The 18,879-nt window shown below is 42.8% G+C and overlaps 1 protein-coding gene and 1 long non-coding RNA gene across 6 annotated transcripts in view; one reads left to right on the forward strand and one right to left on the reverse strand.

Moving 5' to 3' along the window:
- LOC124318740 overlaps positions 1 to 16,035 on the reverse strand; it is a 33,309-nt gene extending 17,274 nt beyond the window's left edge. Inside the window, exons 1-10 of one of the 3 annotated variants that reach the window (XR_006912434.1) lie at positions 15,654 to 16,035; positions 15,476 to 15,560; positions 2,764 to 2,899; positions 1,989 to 2,696; positions 1,621 to 1,920; positions 1,518 to 1,546; positions 1,224 to 1,451; positions 881 to 1,118; positions 592 to 683; positions 34 to 525 (exon numbers count right to left, since the gene is read on the reverse strand). This is a non-coding gene — a long non-coding RNA (uncharacterized LOC124318740). Of the gene's footprint in view, positions 1 to 33; positions 526 to 591; positions 684 to 880; positions 1,119 to 1,223; positions 1,547 to 1,620; positions 1,921 to 1,988; positions 2,697 to 2,763; positions 2,900 to 15,475; positions 15,561 to 15,653 lie in introns of all 3 variants that reach the window. The other 2 variants (XR_006912430.1, XR_006912431.1) reach the window with 2 other exon arrangements.
- Positions 5,372 to 6,626, forward strand: LOC124318003. 3 transcript variants are annotated; one of them, XM_046782804.1, is made up of 5 exons: positions 5,372 to 5,447; positions 5,728 to 5,802; positions 5,868 to 5,933; positions 6,019 to 6,066; positions 6,158 to 6,626. In XM_046782804.1, exons 1-5 carry the CDS (start codon positions 5,387 to 5,389, stop codon positions 6,307 to 6,309), a joined length of 402 nt encoding a protein of 133 aa, XP_046638760.1. In that variant the 5' UTR covers positions 5,372 to 5,386; the 3' UTR covers positions 6,310 to 6,626. The 3 variants fall into 3 exon arrangements, with proteins under 3 accessions (XP_046638760.1, XP_046638761.1, XP_046638759.1); XM_046782805.1 differs by having other exon boundaries at positions 5,402 to 5,654; XM_046782803.1 differs by having other exon boundaries at positions 5,402 to 5,802.
- Positions 16,036 to 18,879: the final 2,844 nt, after the last annotated feature.

Below are 18,879 nucleotides of genomic sequence, written 5' to 3' on the forward strand. Positions count from 1 at the left end.
ACTTAAATTAATAATAATAAAGAAAAAACGAACGTCAAGATAAGCCAGCAAGTCCCCGAATGCCAGGCTGTTGTTGGGCTCGTTTGTGGCCTTGATGTTATGCTGTTCGAACCCGATTAGGACGAGGATCATATATAGATGATGGATGTGGTTGTTGAGCCAAGTCTTGAGGTGTTCCAGGAGGTATGTCAGCGTCTGGTAGCCGCAGATGTGTTCCATCTCGAGCTAGGCTTTCCGTTGCACTTGACCAACGCGTAGAGGCTATCTATGTCCGTCGCCATGACTACCAGACCCAGCAGGATGTTGCAGACCACCAACGGCCTGCATCGTCGTGAAGATGGGCCGCGGGCAAAAGACTGACGCCCAAGTAGAAGTGACGACTCCTGGACAGCTCTGAAAGGTGTCCAACCGCGTTATGCAGCAGCCGGATGGGAGTTGCATTCACGTGCGACGAAATGCGCGGAGGCGTTGAGACCAAAAGCGTTTTGCAACACCTGGAACGCCGGGATATTCCTCGCGCTCGACCTTGGAACGGTATAACATAAATTAAACACACAAAAAATCAAATCAAAATGATGACATGATGGATACCTTTGCCCATCGAAGAGTGGGGATGATTACGTTTGGCAATTTAAAAAGAGATCTCGTTAAACACTCCTTGGTTCTTTCCTTTTGAGTTGCTTCTAGAACGCAATAAGAAAGCAGTGTTAAGAGAGAGCAACTTTAAACAATGGTCGCAACGATCCTTGAAAATCGACGACTTTGGCAGGAAATTAAAAAAACAATCAAAATAAAACGAAAGGAAGTGAACTAGGAACAATAATTTAGAAAGCGCTCGAGCAGATTGCTCGGTGACAAACTGACAAAATTAAACAACAACCTCTTGTCGCTAAGAATGGGTTAGAAAGCGTAGTGCGCCGAGGAATATGCGGCAGAGCAGTGAGGGTTTCTTCGCTGGATCACTAAATGGCGGGTGTGAAGTAGCGAGTTGCTCCGCTGGATGAGATGTGTGAGTTGTTGCGCCGAGTCATCTAAGAGAACCCAGATCTTCTCCAGCCGAATGAATGACTCGATGATCCACGATTCCAAACTCGGCATCACTTTATCGAAGTCCGAACCTTACAGAAATAAATAAACGTAACAACAAATGGAAATCGAATTGAACTTTAGAATTCCGAGAAACAGATTGTCCTGGGATGAAATTTCTTTCACAATAACCTCACCTCTCATGATTTCCGTGTGGTGATTATCAAAGATGCTTGGGAGACTTGGCAAATCCGGCCGTTCCCAGGTCTAAACTGGGCAAGTGGTCATGACGGTGAATATGTCACTCAACGACCACAGCACACCCTCTCCGTCAGGGGTTTCCATTTCTTCGATTATTGCATGCTGTCCTGACCCTTGATTGTTTCTGTGAAAATATTCGGCATCAGCCAAACTGGACGCGCTGCCTAGGATGTTGAGCAAATTACGAGCAAGTCTTGAACAACGTTGAAACTGTTGAGTCCAATCCAAACCGAATGAGCTCCTTCGCCAGTTACACCATCTAGATTATAAAAAAAAAAAACGCTTTAGACGCCATCTATGAGTTGAAATGACAACAATAACAAAAAAACTTACTTTGAATGTGAGTTTGTTTTGATCCTTGTACTGGAGATTCCAGGCTTTGTTGACCAAATTGTAGAGGCAGTCTTCGACAAAAATTATTTTCACGCTGAATTTCTGGTGAGCGGAAGTGCGATGCTATTTAAACCGCAATGAGGACATTATCAATGTAACGGGCGCTTCCAACGCATTGAGAAAGATCGAGATGTTTATCCTTCGACATGTCCTTCATAGACGTAGTAGGGTATCAACAAAAGGCGGAGCATCAGTGGACCCATAACATTTGATTTAGCCTCGTAAAAAGTTTTCTTCGCCCTAAAATAATAAAGGGGAGAATTGAATTTAAAACAGGCACTTGTTAATCAACTTAAGCAAATTATTACCGATCGAAGGTCATCTTGGTCCAAAATATCAAAACCATTGGGAATTCGTCATCAAGTAGCTATTTGTTGGATCTTTATCATGGCGCGTGAGTCAAGATGGGCGGCTTTCACAGATTCTCAAAGAGCACAACGGATTCGGGCTCCTGACTAAGTCTCCTTCAAGCAACGTTGAGAAGCTAGGCTAACTGCATTCATTAATCCAGTACAGTCGATGGCGTCAAATAATTCCGTTAAAGTGTAGCACAGTTCAATGGGATCTGCAAGGGAGATCACTCCTTATTCCTTTCCTTCCTCTTTTGGTAAAGATGTAGAGTCTGTAGTAGGCCTATGCCTTGGCAGTAATAAGCAGTAGCACAGCCTTCATTAGCCTTCTGTGGATCCAGTTCATTGTTAAAGGGAAGCGGAAGATAATTGTTAAAAGGATAGCAGTATGATGCACAATCCAGCATTTGTTCTGGGTCACAGCAAGATGAAATTGATGACTTTTCTTCAAGGTCACTTCTTTCTTCTTCACCAGTCACCACCATACCACAGAATGTCACTTTCAGGTTCTAGAGAAGTGTGTTTGATCGATTTATCTGTATGAGACAACTTTTTTTGAAATTCAAGGTAGTGCTGCTGTCCAACCAATCTTCAATCCAGATATTTTGCAACCGCAATCTTGCATTAATTTTATCTGCAACTGCTGTTCTCAATCTTTTCCCACGTCTAGTAGTATGACAAAGGACCAAAACGAATAAGCAATCAGGACTTCTGTAATACAATATGTGGTTACCTTAATTCTTTCGTGGTTTATTTACCGAGGTTTATTATGAATGAATGAATTAATTTGACGAGTCCATGTTTCAGCCAGAGAGAGAGATTCAGATGGCAAAAGATTCTATCACAATAAACGTTTTCCCTATTAAGAACTTCAAAATAAATATATATTTTCAAAATGAATAATTGCCTTCTAGTCTGATACACAAAGTCTACACTTCAATCCAATCTTCATTTCAACAGGGTGAATAACTTAAATTAACTCACACTGACTCAACACTTCCCAAAGCGTGCCCAAAGTTATTGAAAACCAGCAGACGAATGAGCTGCTGATTCATTTAAGTGACGTTGCCATTTGCCAATAAAAATACCCAGAATCCCAGATATGTGATCAATTATACAATTAGGCCTATCAAATCTCAATCAGGCTTCACGAAAGAGCAATGAGAATTAATTAGATGGCACATGTGATTGAGTAAACATGACATGTTTCCACTATTTACACCGTTATATTTATATCTATCCAACTTAAGACCATGTAATAAGTCTCCTACCTGAAGTTGGGGTTAAAATTTTTCGAAAATTAATTTTTTTTTGTATATACTGTAACTTATAAAAAGTGCTCCTCAAAAGTAAACGTTAGCTTTTTAAAATATTTCCCTTCGATACAGAATGTCAAGAGAGATTATCTAATCGTTTTGCGCTTTATTGTGTCATCTGCGTACCAGAAGAAGCAAGAAGGCAGCCGCTTGACGCATGAGATTACTGGAAATTTTCCCAGAAAAATAAAAACGGGGTGTTATCTCACACTGAACTACTCACATTGCACTAACGTCCACCCCAGAGTAAGTCAATATAGTGATTAACAAAAGTCGGTGCTTGTAATAACTAATTTTTCTGTTTACAAAGGTGAAATATTAACGTGAACGGCAGCAACCACATACTTTATTGACATCCTCAGAACGGCTTCAACCCACTTCAACCAATCTCAATTCCAATCGTCACGAGAAATTTTGGAAACAAATCGCTAATTAATTATTTGAAAAAAAAACGGGGAATTCTTATAAAAGGATTCTTAAAAAAACACTTGTTGCAAATTACTTACATAAATTAACAAATTTCAAGACAAATTTCATCACGATAGTCAATTTTGTAGATCGACGAGGCTCTTTGGTCGTTGTTATCACAACTGCTAATCGGATAACCTTAAATAGTTTTGATTTTTGAAAGAGAGAAAAAACTCATGTCGTCAGATTCATGAAAAAAAACAGCAAACGCCGAGGAAGCATAGACAAGCACCATCTGGCCATCCTATATAGAGACCAAGAAAATGTAAAAGAAACTTGACCGTCTGGTTTTTCCCATGGATAAGGCCTCAGACAGTCTAAAAAACGCGTTGCTATAAGCGTCAGTTAATATAAAAAGGAGATCCTCAGTTGTGTACGTAAGGACACGAATGTACGTACGTATCTTTATAGGTCTAGCCATGTTTGATCAGCATTCAAAGTGTTTAAAGGTTTGGCCTTCTCGTTCCGCTTTTTTCCTATTCGAAGGACACCCGTTTCCACTTTTGGTCTTCCTTCTTCCAAATGATCCTATCCACTCACCACACAAAGTATAGACTATAGTACTGCCACAACATCGATACACATCACAAGGTTACACATTTCTTTTTCCAATGAATCGCCGACAATGCATGTTGAAAGTGCATGGAGGGCGATGGAGGGAGAGAGGAGAAAAAAATATTTTGATCACGGCATTACGCAATGGACAGTTTATTATATATGCCTCCACTCTAACGGAGAATAAGTTTACTAGTTTAGTATACTCTGAAGGCTCTGGTCGCATTGTGGTTAGTTTGCCAGCTTATTTAAATAGACTATTAATACTTTAAAGACATCAAGGCGGCCTTTTATACTCAAAGTTGGAGCGGATTCAGTTAGTATTTCCATCCGAGCAACACGGTTCTGTATTTCAATTCTAGCCAATTATTGTTAATAACTATTTGCATATGCCAATCAATTGCACCTGTTAAACCCGGAATTAATGTTACGAATAGTGCAAGTTTCGTGATTTTCTCTTATCTAGTTCAAATCTGGGGCAGCGAACGTTATTCTGATAGATCGAACCATCGAATTTTGCTGGACGCTCTAAAAACTGGATAAAACTGGTAATGTTTCTTTTCAGTGGTGTTGAGGTTATTTTCCCACATCACAAAGAAGTTTCATAACACTCCGCTTCAAGCCTATGAAAATAATCGTATCTCTTGACCAGCTCGGTCTGGCTCGAACCGGAGTACGGTGAATGCCAAGCTTACAGCATAAAACAGGTTGCATTTCTTTTCTCTCTTGTCATGAACCTTGTTCTACCGTTTTCGAATCGTCGGGATTTCCAAAGTCCTTCTCCATAGCTCCGCCCAAATTAGCATGACATCAAAAATACGGCAGTTTGGCTTATACAAGTGCTACCAGAGAAGGAGGAGCCAATGGTGATTTTAAGGTCATCAAGAGTAGCTAAATTATTTTATTTGAAAGAGGAACAAGATTTAACCAGTCGGAACCAGACAACATGCACCTTGGTCAATTCCTGTCTTTTGTACAAGCCAAATATCCTAGTTCGCCGTTATAAAAAGGGCGTCGATGAGAAAACTGAACGCCACTTTTCAGTCGCCTTTCACGCAGACTCGTCGCTTGATTTGCGGTAAGGTTTGAATCGTGAATTAACTGCCCTTAAACATATTACACCAGTTTCAGTTTTGGGATGCAGTCTAGTCTATAAGGTGGCACACAATTATCTAAATGCACTTGAGTTGTATCGCCTTATTCTGTGAAACACTTCAATTCGAGCCCTCCTGACAGAGCGATGAGTATGTCGGCTGGTGGTCTGGCCGCTGCCGTTTGCATAGCGGTAGGCTTTTCAATCGGACTCATGAAAACCCTTTTCCCCTCCGTCTACGACTTAATCGGTTCCTCCTGTTTAGTGTTGGTGGGCATGTCGCTGTTGGTAGTCTGCCTCATATTTTGCGCTGCACCCTACATGCATTGCTTCAATTCTCGTGAGTTGCTTTAAGCAGAAAATTTTCACATTTAATGTATTAATTCGCTCGATGTTTATTTACAGCTCCTAAAAATATCGAGATTGATTCTTCTATTCAAAAGATCGATTCTGAATTTCCTACAGATGGGCGTAAGTTTAATTCTTCAATTCTTCTTCACTACGCTCCTTTCATTTGTAAAAATTCGTTCTTATAAACTTGCGTTATTTTTCACAGTCCCTCCGACATACGAAGAGAGTGAAATGGACTTCACGTCGGAGAGTGGTAAATAGATCATTTCTTTTCGTTAAAAATAAATAAATTAGAAGAATATGGATGCATTTTTCCATTTTTAAAAATTTCTCCTTTGCTTTAGATACGAGTTCAACTGACAAAACCTCGATTATCGACAGTAAAAGTGCCATAGTGGAAATTTCGCATTCAAAAGAACCGCCAGCTCCAGTGATAACGCCCCCACCGTCCCTTGCGCAAATGTCTAGCGTTGCCATTGATATGGAGATGACGTAACAGCGTAGGCTATACGACAGCCGGAGTAGAGGTCGCAGTTAACCCGTTTCTTTTTGACGAACGATATCAACACGAAACTATTTGCTGTTTTTTCCCCAAGCTACACAGCGACAATTCGAAGGTACTGACTACTAGATGGCAACTGCATTTATACGTACGAATACGATGCAAAGTGATAAAACAAAAATGGGATGATGCGATTTCAATCCTATTCCAATACTCCTCCTCCCATTCATTCATTTTATGCTAACAGTAATATAAAATGCAGAACATTAATATATTCAATCTGAAACGTATATGTTTCCGATAACGCTCAACTGTTATGGTTTGTTTTTTACGTTAAATGAAGTCTAGCGTATAACAAATTAATGGATTGCCAAAAAAAAAAAAAAAAATGCGGGGAAAAACGCACAGAATTACAAAGTACCATAGTTTCTGTCCGGCACGTAATTTGCCGGCGAGTTTAGAAAACGGGGAGATTGTAAGTTTTTAAAGTTCTTTATTTGCCACTTGAAAAAAGGTAACCGCATTTGCCAGATGCAGTTGCTTTTGGTTTAAGAGTACAGAATAGAATGCTTGAAAAGAAATAAATTTGGGCGCACAAAGACAAAAGGGGAGAACGGGCTAGGCCAGCTAGTGGAAGGGGGAAGCCCTTTCTTTTTCTCAGGATTGATTATTTGGCGTCGTCCGCCACACAGCCGGCCCTGTTTCCAGCACTGGAAACATCTACTTCTTCGTCAGCTTCTAACAGACACAGTTTGTGTGCGGACCGCACAAAACTGGACGTTTTAGTAGGTGGATTGAAGGGATCCTGTCGGCCTTTTCTTCCGGTGGCCACTCGGATGACTTTCACCTCTGCCGATCGCACGACGCCGTCTTGACCTTGGATAACGCGAGTGATGCGGCCTATGGGCCATTCTCCCCGCTTCACGTTCGGCATGACGACGAGTACAATGTCGTCGACGGCCAAATTTCTTCGCGGGCGCAGCCACTTGCGTCGTTCGATTAAGTTGGGGACGTACTCTTTCAGCCACCTATTCCAAAAGTGGGTGATTAGAGACTGCGATTCTAACCAGCGCCTTTTGGTTAGACCACCAAATTCTTCTGCGTCATCGACATGAAAACCCGGATTGGGCCGTCCCGTCAGGAAGTGGTTGGGGGTAAGGGGCTGCGGATCGTGCGGATCGACGCTGACATGCGTCAATGGTCTGGCGTTTAATAGCGCGGTGACGCCGGACATTGCGGTGAGCAGGACTTCGTCGTTGAGCGTGCGCTCGTTCAGCACGCTACGAAGTGCGCGTTTGGCTGATTGAATGAGACGCTCCCAGCTGCCGCCGAAGTGTGGGGAGGCAGGCGGGCTAAAGCGCCATTCGACGTCTTGATTGGCCATTTTGCTGGCCAATATTTCCCGATTCCAACCGGCGAGTGCGTCCGAGATTTCTTGCTCTCCGGCGACTAGATTCGTGCCGTTGTCGCTGTAGCAGATCCGTGGGAGACCTCGTAGATCAACGAAACGAGTGAACGCCATCATGAAGGAATCCAGATCCATCGAGTGGGTAACGTCCAGGTGAACGGCACGGCAGTCAAGGCAAGTGAAGATGACTCCATAGCGTTTCACCTTGCGGCGAAAGATGGTTAGGAAAAACGGACCGAAGAAATCGATTCCTACATTGGAAAATGCCGGCAAATGAGATTGCAGCCGGCTAGCGGGAAGTGGACCCATCAATGGAGGATCCGGTTTGCTGTTGCGCAATTTGCATTCGAAACAATCGCGGATAATACGCCGTATTGATGCGCGAGGTCCTAGAACGTGATATTGCAGGCGTAAATCATGTAGCGTGAATTCAGTTGAAGCATGGGCCAGCCGCTCATGTACCTCCCGGATTAACATGGTGGCAAGTTGACTGGCGGGATCCAGGATGATAGGATGCTTGGCGAATTCCGGAATGGACGCATGTTGAAGCCGTCCGCCAACGCGCATAATTCCGCGCGTGTCTAAAGTCGGATTGAGGGACGCTAGTTTAGACGTTGCGGGCACTGGTTTACCTTTCCGGATGTAGTCGAGCTCGATTTGAAAATGATGAGCCTGGTCCACCTTGATAATCACATCGGACGCTTCACGAATATCCGCCGGAATGAGCCATTGTTGCCCGACTCGCGGAAGTTTTTTGATAGATAAATTGAAGTTAGTCAGGAACCGGAGCAGCCACGCTACGATTCTTTTGATGGTGATGATGTTGGATGAATTTTGAATGAGAGTGTAGATTGGATGAGGTTTTTTGACGCGCAGCGAGCCCACATATTTTTCAGGCACCACTTCCACGTCGTCATGGGACGGCTCATCGATGACGATGGGCGACGGCCAATTCGCTTCCGGCATTTTGAGAAAATCGGGTCCGCGCAACCAGCGGTGCTGAGTCGTCAGGTGGATTGCCGGAATTCCTCTTGAACAGTCGTCGGCTGGATTGAGATTGCCGGGCACATGACGCCATTGACTTGCTTTGCTGGTATCGGCGATCTCCGTGATGCGATGGGCGACAAATGCGTGATATTTGCACCTTGTCGAATGGATCCACTGGAGGACCGTCTGAGAGTCGCACCAGTATGTTATGTTGGAAGCGATTGGTCCGAGCTCTTTTATGGCGCTGGCACATAATCTGGCGCCGACGACGGCTCCTTGCAACTCCAAGCGAGGGATGGACAATTGACGCAGAGGAGCGACTCGAGCTTTTGCAAGGATTAAGTTTAAGGAAAATTTCTCTTCGCCGTATTTCGCGCGTATATAGACGCACGCACCAAAACCAGCTTCCGAGGCGTCGGTGAATACGTGTAGCTCGTATTCCAGCGGCTTCGACTGTTTCCGAAAACAGCGGGGTATCTTTAGTTTTGCGATAAATTCGAGCTCCGATGCCCACGCCTTCCAGACAGCTAGCAGATTCGGCGGCAGCGCGTCGTCCCAGTCGATTCCGGCGCGCCAAACATCTTGCATAAGAATTTTCGCGACCATTATGACCGGGGAAAGGAAACCCATTGGATCATAAATCGAGGAAATTTCTTGCAAAACTTCTCTTTTTGTTTTGATGTCGGTCCTAGTGGAAGTTTTGAAAATGAAGATATCAGCTTGACAATCCCATAACATTCCAAGCGTGCGCTCGATCGGAAGTCGGTCAGCGTCCAAGTCCAAGGAGCGAGATAAATCATTTTTATCGACGGTGGCCAACACGGACCGTGATGAAGACAGCCATTGAACCATATTGAATCCGCCCAGTTTCAGTAACGCGGATACGTCCTGGCGGAGTGTGATGGCCTCTTCTTCGGTTTCGGTACAGTCCAAATAATTGTCGACGTAGATGTTGCTTAATACCTTGTTTGCGACGTTTGGGTAGAGGTGGCCAAAATCTTCGGCCGTACGTCGGAGCGCAAAAATGCATGTAGTAGGAGAGGAGACTGCGCCAAAAATGTGGACCGTCATTTGAAAAGTTGTCGGTGGATCTTTGCTGCCGGGCGTCCTCCATAAGAATTTGAGTAGCGACTGCTGGTGTTTAGGCACTTGAACTTGGTGATACATTTTTTCTATGTCACCTGAGATTGGTACCGGCAGCATTCGAAAACGCAAGATAACTCCTATTAGGCCAGTTAAAAGATCCGGGCCTTTGAATAATTGGTCGTTCAGGGAGGTACCGCGGTGTTGTGCGGAGGGATTAAAAACCACGCGAACTTTGCCAGGTTTCGCGGGCGTTTGAACACCGTGATGCGGCAGGATCCATTCTTGGCCGTTCGGAACAGGATTCGATGGTGCCGGGATGGCGTGGCCAAGAGAGATGTATTCTTCGACGACTCGAGCGTAACTTTTCGCGAATGTTGGATCTTTTCCAAAACGTCGCTCCAGCGAATGAAGATGCCGAAGCGCCACTTCTCGATTGTTGGGTAAATTTGGTTTTTCATTTCGCAGCATGAGCGACACCTCATACCGCTCGCCGGTATGGCGAATTGTTTTGTTTAAGATGCTGAGGGCTTTTTTGTCTTCGTTGCTCATCGGCGGGTGTGCGGGAGAGTTGACACCGAAGGATTCCGTGAGCCAGAACTGCGTGACAGCATCTTCTAATTTTTGAAGCACAGAATGTTTATAAACATGAAGAATTTTTGAAGGCGACGTGTCTTGTGTTTGCAGCATTGTGGTTGGAACTGGCCCTGTTAGACACCAACCAAAATGGGTCCGTATTCCGTCAGGAGCTTCTATTCCGTCCGGAGGCATCCGGACGTCCAACACATCGTGGACTCTCATGACGTCACGTCCGAGAAGTACAGATACCTTGTTGGAGTCGATGAGAGGGAAGTCCAAGTCATTCAAATGTTTCCACTGGTGTTTAAGAGCTGGCCAATTGATTTTCCGGCTCGTCACTTCCAACTTCGGGACGGAGTATGCATTTTTCACAGCGAAGGCACGACTCTGGTCTCGAGGAAAAATATTGAAGTTGACTCTGGTTGTTTTGATTTCTGGATCGACGCCGTGGAAGGTTCCAAGTCGAGCGATTTCAGTCGGCCCATCAATTTTCAGATGAGCGGATAAATCTTGAAGAATGAGGGAGGCTTCACTTCCAGGATCTAGGAGGGCGAAGGTGTCGAATTTATTTCCGTTATGTTCGACCGTCACGGGCACTACTTGCAATAAAGTAATTATTTGAGCCCCATCTATGAAGTGAGTGGCTACTAATTTCTTTTCTTCTTTTTTGTGAAGAGGGGGTTTCTCCGTTTGAGGTGGAGCTTTTTCCGATTCTTGATTTTTCCAAGAAATGCGTGGTGCACCATGCAACAAAGTATGATGGCGAAATTCACAATCTTTGACTTCGCATTTTTTCTTGCTTGTGCACTCTTTGAGCATGTGACCTTTGCTTAAACATTTAATGCAACAACCGGAACTTTTGATGAACTGCGCTCTCTCTTCTAGAGATTTTGCGCTGAACTTTGGACACTGGGCGAGCCGATGATCTTCTTTGCAGAGAAGGCAGATTAACTTTTTCGGATGGTTCTCTGCTTGATCTTTTTCTTTTGCTTTGCCTTCTTTGTTGCCTTGTTGCTGAGGCGGAAGAATGGTGTTTATCTTGGGGGGGGAACCGAACGCCTGGATCTTTTTGCCGGCCCATTTTTTGCTTTTGTTGTTGCTGGTCTTTTTCAATCTTTAATTGACAGTGTTTGGCCATCATCTCACCTTTCACTACTGAGTGAAGCCAGTCAGCAAAATCTTGCAGGTTTAGACACCGAGGATGATTCTTACTTATCTTTTTCCCCCACCTGCTTTGGATGTCGGGGGGCATCTTCGAGTGAACTAGCTCCATAAGTGTCACGGAGTAAAGTTCTTTTTCATATCCGCCGCTCTTGAGTGACGCAACGGACCCGTTGATGTTTTGCGAGGCTTTCATCAATGATTTGTAGTCGTTCATATTCAACTTCGGTAGATTGATGAGTGATTGAATATAAGATCTTGAGACCAGTTGCGGGTGGCCGTAGGTTTCTTCTAGTTCCCGAAGAGCTTTATCATACAAAGCTGGGCTGCTCAAAGAATCTCCGAGGCCATCTCGAATATCTTGAGTTAAACACTGCTTCAGTATTGCCATCTTCTGGGTCGTCGAGATGGACGAATTCTGGTGGACGAGATCTCTATAGATCGCGATCCAATCGGCCCATTTTTTCGAGTCTCCGTCGAAGGGTTGTAGATCCAATTTCGGCAAACGAAAAACAGAGAACGAGTTTTTGTTGTTGACGGACGGCTCGGGTGTCTGGTTGACTGACCATTTTTTTGAATCGATAAAATCATGTTTTTGGCTGGACTGGTCGTCGATCGTATAATAAGAAGGCGGCTCTGGAAATTGATCTTCGTCTTCATTTTCGTCCGGTTCTTCATCAGCGAATTCCGTTTGACGGGATGCTTGATGCTTTGGTCTGGCGCCCGTTTCTTTTTTGTTTGTGTCGGCCGTGTTTGCCGAGTTCTTCGGAGCTTGCGAGGCTAATTTTTTGTCGAAAGACGTAGTGAGTTCGCTAATGCGAGCCTCCATCTCTCGTCGAAATTGATTTTTGTCCGTTTGACGGGACCTTTTTTCGTCTTCGAGAAGACGCTGCTGATTTCTGAGGTCGTTTTTTAAGCTTGCTTCTAAATATTGCCGTTCTTGTTGCTCTTTTGCCAGCTCCTCGTTGCGCTCTTTGAGCCATGTTGCCAAATTTCGGTTGTCTTCGGCGATTCCATTGATCGTTTGGGTCCTCAATATTGCTTCATCGGTGTATTGTTGGTTGATCTGCGTTATGGTCGCTTGGAGACGTTGTAGCTCACACTGAAGATTCTGACGAGCTACTTTTTCTTCTGCTAACTCACGGGTTAAAACACGCGTGGTTTTCTGGCTAGGTGATATACTGATAATGCTGCTGTGATGAGAATCTGGGAAATGCGTGCTATTCTTGGATTCTGATAACAGACATGTGTTTTTCTATCCCCGTTATTAATTTCGTGTGGCGGCTTTTTTCGTTGGATCTGGCTTGCTTGTTGGCGCGATCTTGAAATAGTGGGGGAAAATCGTCAGTGACGTCCGTCTGAATGTCAGCATTTCGACTGGGGGGCCTATTGGCTTCGGCCATTTTGACACCAAACGACAGTGAACGAGAGAATTATGGTGAGCGGGACGTTTGAAATGAAAATAAAGGTAGAGAGCCCAACCAAATGCCAGACCAACCAGCTTTTTTTTACAAAAGAGCCTAGGACTAAACAAATTAGGACTACTCTGGGAATTTGAGAAGATTGCCACTTGCAGCAAGCAAAAGACCAACCAAGTGTAAGCCCAACCGACCTTCCGGCCTAGGACTATACTCTCTAGGACTATTTGAATGCTAGTGGAAGAAAGATTTTTTTTTTTTTTTTTACTTGCGTTAATTGGACTTGACTTCTTGATCGCCGAGTAAATCTGAAGGATCTGGATCGATCTGCAAGACAAATTGCTCTTCAGTTTCTTCTTGGAGAATGGCAAGATGTTTATGAGCTTCAATTATCGCGTTGTTGATTTTTTTTTGATAATTCTCGTCTTCTTCGGGACGAGCGATTTGCTTGACTTGACGGTGTGGCAGCAACTGGATGCCTCTCTGTGCTTGAATGTCTGCGAGGTGTTTATGAGCTTCGGAAATGGCGTCGCGAATTCTTTTTGACCGGTCTTGATTTTCTTCGGGACGATCTTCTGCGGCTCTAGCTTTCTGTTGCTTGTCAAGTTTTTCGTTTTCGCGCCTTTCTTCGTGTTGGGCTGTCCGAATTGCCCGGCTGATCGGGCTGTTGTGTCGGCGTGGCAGTTTTGGAGATGGGAGGGACGCGGAAAAAAAACTTATGGTGGGAGTGTTTCGAAAAGGGACGAAACGAAGGAGAGAGAGAAAAAAAAAATTTAACGGGAGGGATTTAACGCAAACGAAAGGGATGAAAAGAAAGACTGAACGGGGGGAAAATTTTACCCTAGCGCTTTTGTTGAACAAACAAACGAATCTGAATCGCGCGCAATCCAATACATTGAACAATTGTCGCTTGTGGCGAAACTGTTTTGTTTGAGACGCAAATGAATTGAGGGAGGGGGACCACGAGCTAGCTAGACTAATGGTTTCTCTCTCTTGTTTTTTTTTTTTTTTACGTGAATTTAAAGAAAATTTGCATGGATGTTACGGATGAAAAATGTTCACAAACGCTATATGTGGGACGATGAAACCAAAAAAAAAAAAAACAAAAAAACAAAATTTCAAGTTGGGGGGACCGAAATGTAAATGTGAAAGATGGGGGGGATTTAATGAAAAAAAAAAATAAATAAATAAATTACTGCCTACTGAATTTTTCCCTGTGAGTTTGGATTGGACAGAAGAGTGAATTTACAGATAGCTAACTTTGGTACCTTGTCAGATGGGACTGATTTTAAGAGATAACTACCTGGAGATGGTGACGCCGAACGCGTTACGGACAAAGTCGACCACGTGATTCACTAAACGGCCAAGGGAAACGAAACGGATTGTTCTCGAGATCGAAATCGATGCACCGCAATGTACACCGGAGTTGTTTGAATTTGAGAAATGGAGTTCGAATGCAAGGTCGATGCACCAAAATGTCCGGCACGTAATTTGCCGGCGAGTTTAGAAAACGGGGAGATTGTAAGTTTTTAAAGTTCTTTATTTGCCACTTGAAAAAAGGTAACCGCATTTGCCAGATGCAGTTGCTTTTGGTTTAAGAGTACAGAATAGAATGCTTGAAAAGAAATAAATTTGGGCGCACAAAGACAAAAGGGGAGAACGGGCTAGGCCAGCTAGTGGAAGGGGGAAGCCCTTTCTTTTTCTCAGGATTGATTATTTGGCGTCGTCCGCCACAGTTTCCCATTTCGTTTTAATTCTGTTACAAATTGGGGTAGTGTAGTAGCAATCCTGATTGCATTAAAAGAACTTTATTGGATTTCGAGTTAACGAGGGTGAGAAACACTAACTACTAGTCATTTGCCCTAAATAAAACTTTGTTACTTCAATCTCGTTACAAACATACAAGCAGAGAGAATGAGTTATATAATATCACCGTTATATGAGACAGCAATTGTTCGTTTGAGTGCACTCAAACTAGTAAGTTCAGCAAAAAAGTGAACTCGCTCGTTTTTATTAATTTTAGAAAATAAAATGGGATAACCCACATAAAAATTAGCGAGGCAGTCCACACAATCAGTCCAATAGTCTACTTTACAACGTAATCACGAGAAAAATCGAATTAAACGAGTAACCATAGGATTCGAAACGAGCACCCATGGGCCAAAGCGGATAAAGAAGTTCGGTAAATGTCTCAGAATTGTTTTCTTGATTAATGTTGGAATGCCAAGGGCAAAATTACTCACACTTTTTACTTCGACGCACAGTTAGGCTTCTTCAAATAGAAATCTCAGTAAAAATAGATTTCAAGCAAATGGAGTTGCAGTACAATCCCGCGCAAAATTCGAAAGTCTACTCCGCACGCCATCTATCACCCATAATGAGCACCACGATTCGTGACCAACATGATCACGTTAAAAACAATATTAAAGATGTTGAGATGAAAACGAAGGGCTATTCTCTCACACTTCACACACACACACATACTAGGCAGAAGTTTTAAGTATAATGCAATTTCTTTGCCTACCTTGAATGGTTTTCGAACACGACAAAGTCCCACCGAGGCCCAGGTACAACAGCGAAAAGATGGCCACTCATCATTCATCACCTTCCTAGACAAAATAAAAAGAGCCAATGAAATAAATGTGTGAGACTGTGCTTTGTTTCAGTAGGCGGAAAAATTGTAAAAGAAAAAGTTGTCTTACCAAATTCTCTCATTTTTCAAAAGCGAATTCTTTTCTTCTTTGTTTCCTAGCGCATGGACAACACGTGGTGGAACTGTTTCGTCTGGGCATTTTCAAGGGATTATCCGATTACGTACGTTCACTGATCACAAAAGTTAGAATCACCACGTTGGAAAAGTGACTCAAGAGGCGGAATTAAATGTTACTGCGTCACAATTTTTATAAATAGGCCTTTTAAATGAGAATCACGAACATTTTATCGGAGCATGATTCTCAGCAACTCACTCGTGACGTCAGCAATAAAATGCGGGAAAGTGGACTAGAGAAGCTTGGCGCCCCTCTGGCGGGGGAAAAGTTATTTTGGTGGGCCTTCACAGAGGAATACAATTGTTTGTGCCCTTGTGGTGCAGAGTGCAGTTGTGCAAAGCTAAATAAAATACAATTGTAACTGCTAACATTTTTTTATTTTTATTCACGTGAAACGTACGGATGCAAAACATATTTTCCTGCACGAAATTATGGTAAAAAACTTAAACCTCCATTCAGCTGTCAATGTTGCCATCTGTTGTCTGTGCAGCAAACTTCTATGGCGAATTCAAATGCAAAATCGTAACACCAATCAAAATTCAAACAAAAAACAAATTGGTTCAATTCTAGAAAACGCTAACTCACGCTAGCGCTCCTGTAACAAATTTAGCGTAACAATGGGAGTAGCCGGAAATGATTTCGTTTGACACGTCTGTATAGTAGGTTAACACCTTAATAAAGAATACGAGTTGTAAACGGTTGTAAATCAATAAGAAAAAAATCGCAAAACATTGACCTTAGTTATCTCTAAACGATAGTTTTGGGCTTCATTAATTTTAAACCCTACTCATAACTACCAACATGCAACACTAATTAATCGATAAAATAGAGGAACAAAAGTTAAATGTTAACTGCTTTAACTGAGTTTTTCAACCGTCATGAAGATTCGTTCACATTAAAAGAAGATGATTCACATTAGGAAAAAATAAAGCTCGGTAAATAAAATTTTGTAATTGTGACCATTAATAATCTCAATAGATAATTCGAAAAAAAATTAAATCGACGTGATAGATAACTGAATTCAAAATCCACATCCGTTACGAACAAGTTCAGCCCGGAACTTCTTTGGTGACGTCATTAATGAAAATCCCGCGTGCCCACATCCCTCTTCACTATATGTGTGGTTAACCGAACCTTCTCTAAATTCGATTGTAAGTTAACGCCTTGAAGTTTTGTTCTCAGAAATTAGGAAGAAAGCTGTCGATAGGCTGATGTGCTCGAGTCAACATTTTCAGCCTCCATTTCGACGGCTCATAGTCCTCTGTTAAAAACGTCATATCCATTTCAAATTAAGCAGGACAGCATCACAAATTTCTGTGCTGCTCCGGTTAACAGTTTTGACGTGAGCAGTGAGCCTATAATCGATCAATGGATAATAATACCACCACTACCCGAAATTATTTGCGGCTTTTAATCGTCATAGGAGGACCTTGTCTACTAGTGCTGATTTTCGTCTGCACTTGTCTCATTACGCAACGAAGAGCTCGAGAACTCGGAGTCCTACCTCGGCGTCATTACTCGTTCTACTCGTCGTCGGGACGCGTCCTGCCGCCGCCGAAATCGCTTGGTCCGATTAGCAGTCGTGATCCAAGTGCAGCCGGATCCCGAGATAATCTAATCGTCAGCGATCCGAAGACCTGCGATTCCATCCATCTTTCTGTGCCGTCTGTACCCACCATTACTATCGACACTGTTAAGTGAGGAGACGACAGACGACCAGATATCTTGAAGTGAATTTGATTAGGAAATTAATCGACTGTCGAGATAAGGTTCAACTTTTATTCAGAGATCCAGCTGGAATGGTTTGATACTTTGAGATGCAAATGAATCAAACGAAATAATATCATTTATTAAATATGTGTTGTAAAGGCTTTTATAATGCTACTTTGAAATAAAAGAAAGTGATATGGAGTGTAATTAAAGTTTGCTAATTTTTTTATAGTTCCATAAAAACATATAAGAAAATTTTCGTTTCTATTATATATACAGAAGACCTATAAATTATACCTTTACTTGGCATTATCGTGTCAGGTGATGCTAAAGCAAATAGAACTAAACTGCGCATGTATTTGACGGATTAGGCTAATATTGGAACTAGATAAGGGCTGATTGTATATAATTTTTTAAATTAGTTTGACCTCAGACAACCAGAGTACTTAAAAAAAAGGGCCCGCCTCTTAATGAAGTGATATAAATTTTTACGATCAAGCAACCATTAAAACAAGCCCCCCCCCCCCGTATCAAAAGTTGCGTGAAAAGCTGCGATAAGCTCACGTGTCCTCATACGCACACACATCCTGCCCCAGTTAACCGAGATTCACTTTTTGATTAAAAGAAGAAATCTCAAGTCGGTATGACACACTTTTCCCAACAAAGTCTCGTGCTGTAGTTGAATTTATTTATTTGTGAATTAGTATTCATTCGACCGCTCAACTCATCCATCCAACAATTGACATAAAAAAACGACTAGAACCCGTGAGATTAAATATCAGTATTGTTCAGAGCTCTGTCGTCTCCACTTGCTGTGTGCCGAGTGTTTTATTGTCCGACTATATACCCATAAAAGTTGCTATACTATCGATTATCGACATGGCCAATGAAAAGTGGATGTGGCTGTTGGTTGTCGTCGGAGGACCTTGTCTGATTGCGCTAATTTTGATGTTGATTTGCCTCTTCAGACATCATAGAGCTCGTTATCTCGGAGTGTTACCACCTCACCAGTACTCTTTCCCAGCGTCCGCAATCATCTTATCGTCGCCGAAAAGTCAAAGTCCCAGCAGTTGTGGCGATCCGGATCGATCCGCATTCCGCATGGATGACGACGACTCGACGCCTCGTGATTTCGACGATTCTCTGTCGACGAATAAATTCATCTTCCCGAGTAAACCGACGTCCCTTGAATGAAAAAACACATTTCGGGAAATACTGCTATTAACATCATCGTGAAAATTTTCAAAAAAGAACCGAATGTGAAAGTTTGCTGGAACATCGCCGACAATGGGAAATATGAATTTTTCGAAGAGACCCAGCTGTGGAGTTTAATTATCTTTCTGTTTTTAGAATTTAATTGGAACGAGAAATTTGTCGAGTTCTCTGCGCTATTAAATGTGAAATTTCTAAAAGCTGTAATTAAAAATATAATGAAATAACATTCCACGTA

The sequence above is a fragment of the Daphnia pulicaria genome, chromosome 1, assembly GCF_021234035.1.
Source record: "Daphnia pulicaria isolate SC F1-1A chromosome 1, SC_F0-13Bv2, whole genome shotgun sequence".
Classification (NCBI taxonomy): Eukaryota; Metazoa; Arthropoda; class Branchiopoda; order Diplostraca; family Daphniidae; genus Daphnia; species Daphnia pulicaria.

Excerpts from the sequence above, each read along its gene's own strand:
- LOC124318003 (XM_046782803.1), top strand. The coding sequence starts at position 5,610 with ATGAGTATGTCGGCTGGTGGTCTGGCCGCTGCCGTTTGCATAGCGGTA. Across the intron at positions 5,934-6,018 it reads TGAATTTCCTACAGATGGGC|TCCCTCCGACATACGAAGAG; the intron begins GTAAGTTTAATT and ends TATTTTTCACAG. Across the intron at positions 6,067-6,157 it reads GGACTTCACGTCGGAGAGTG|ATACGAGTTCAACTGACAAA; the intron begins GTAAATAGATCA and ends CCTTTGCTTTAG.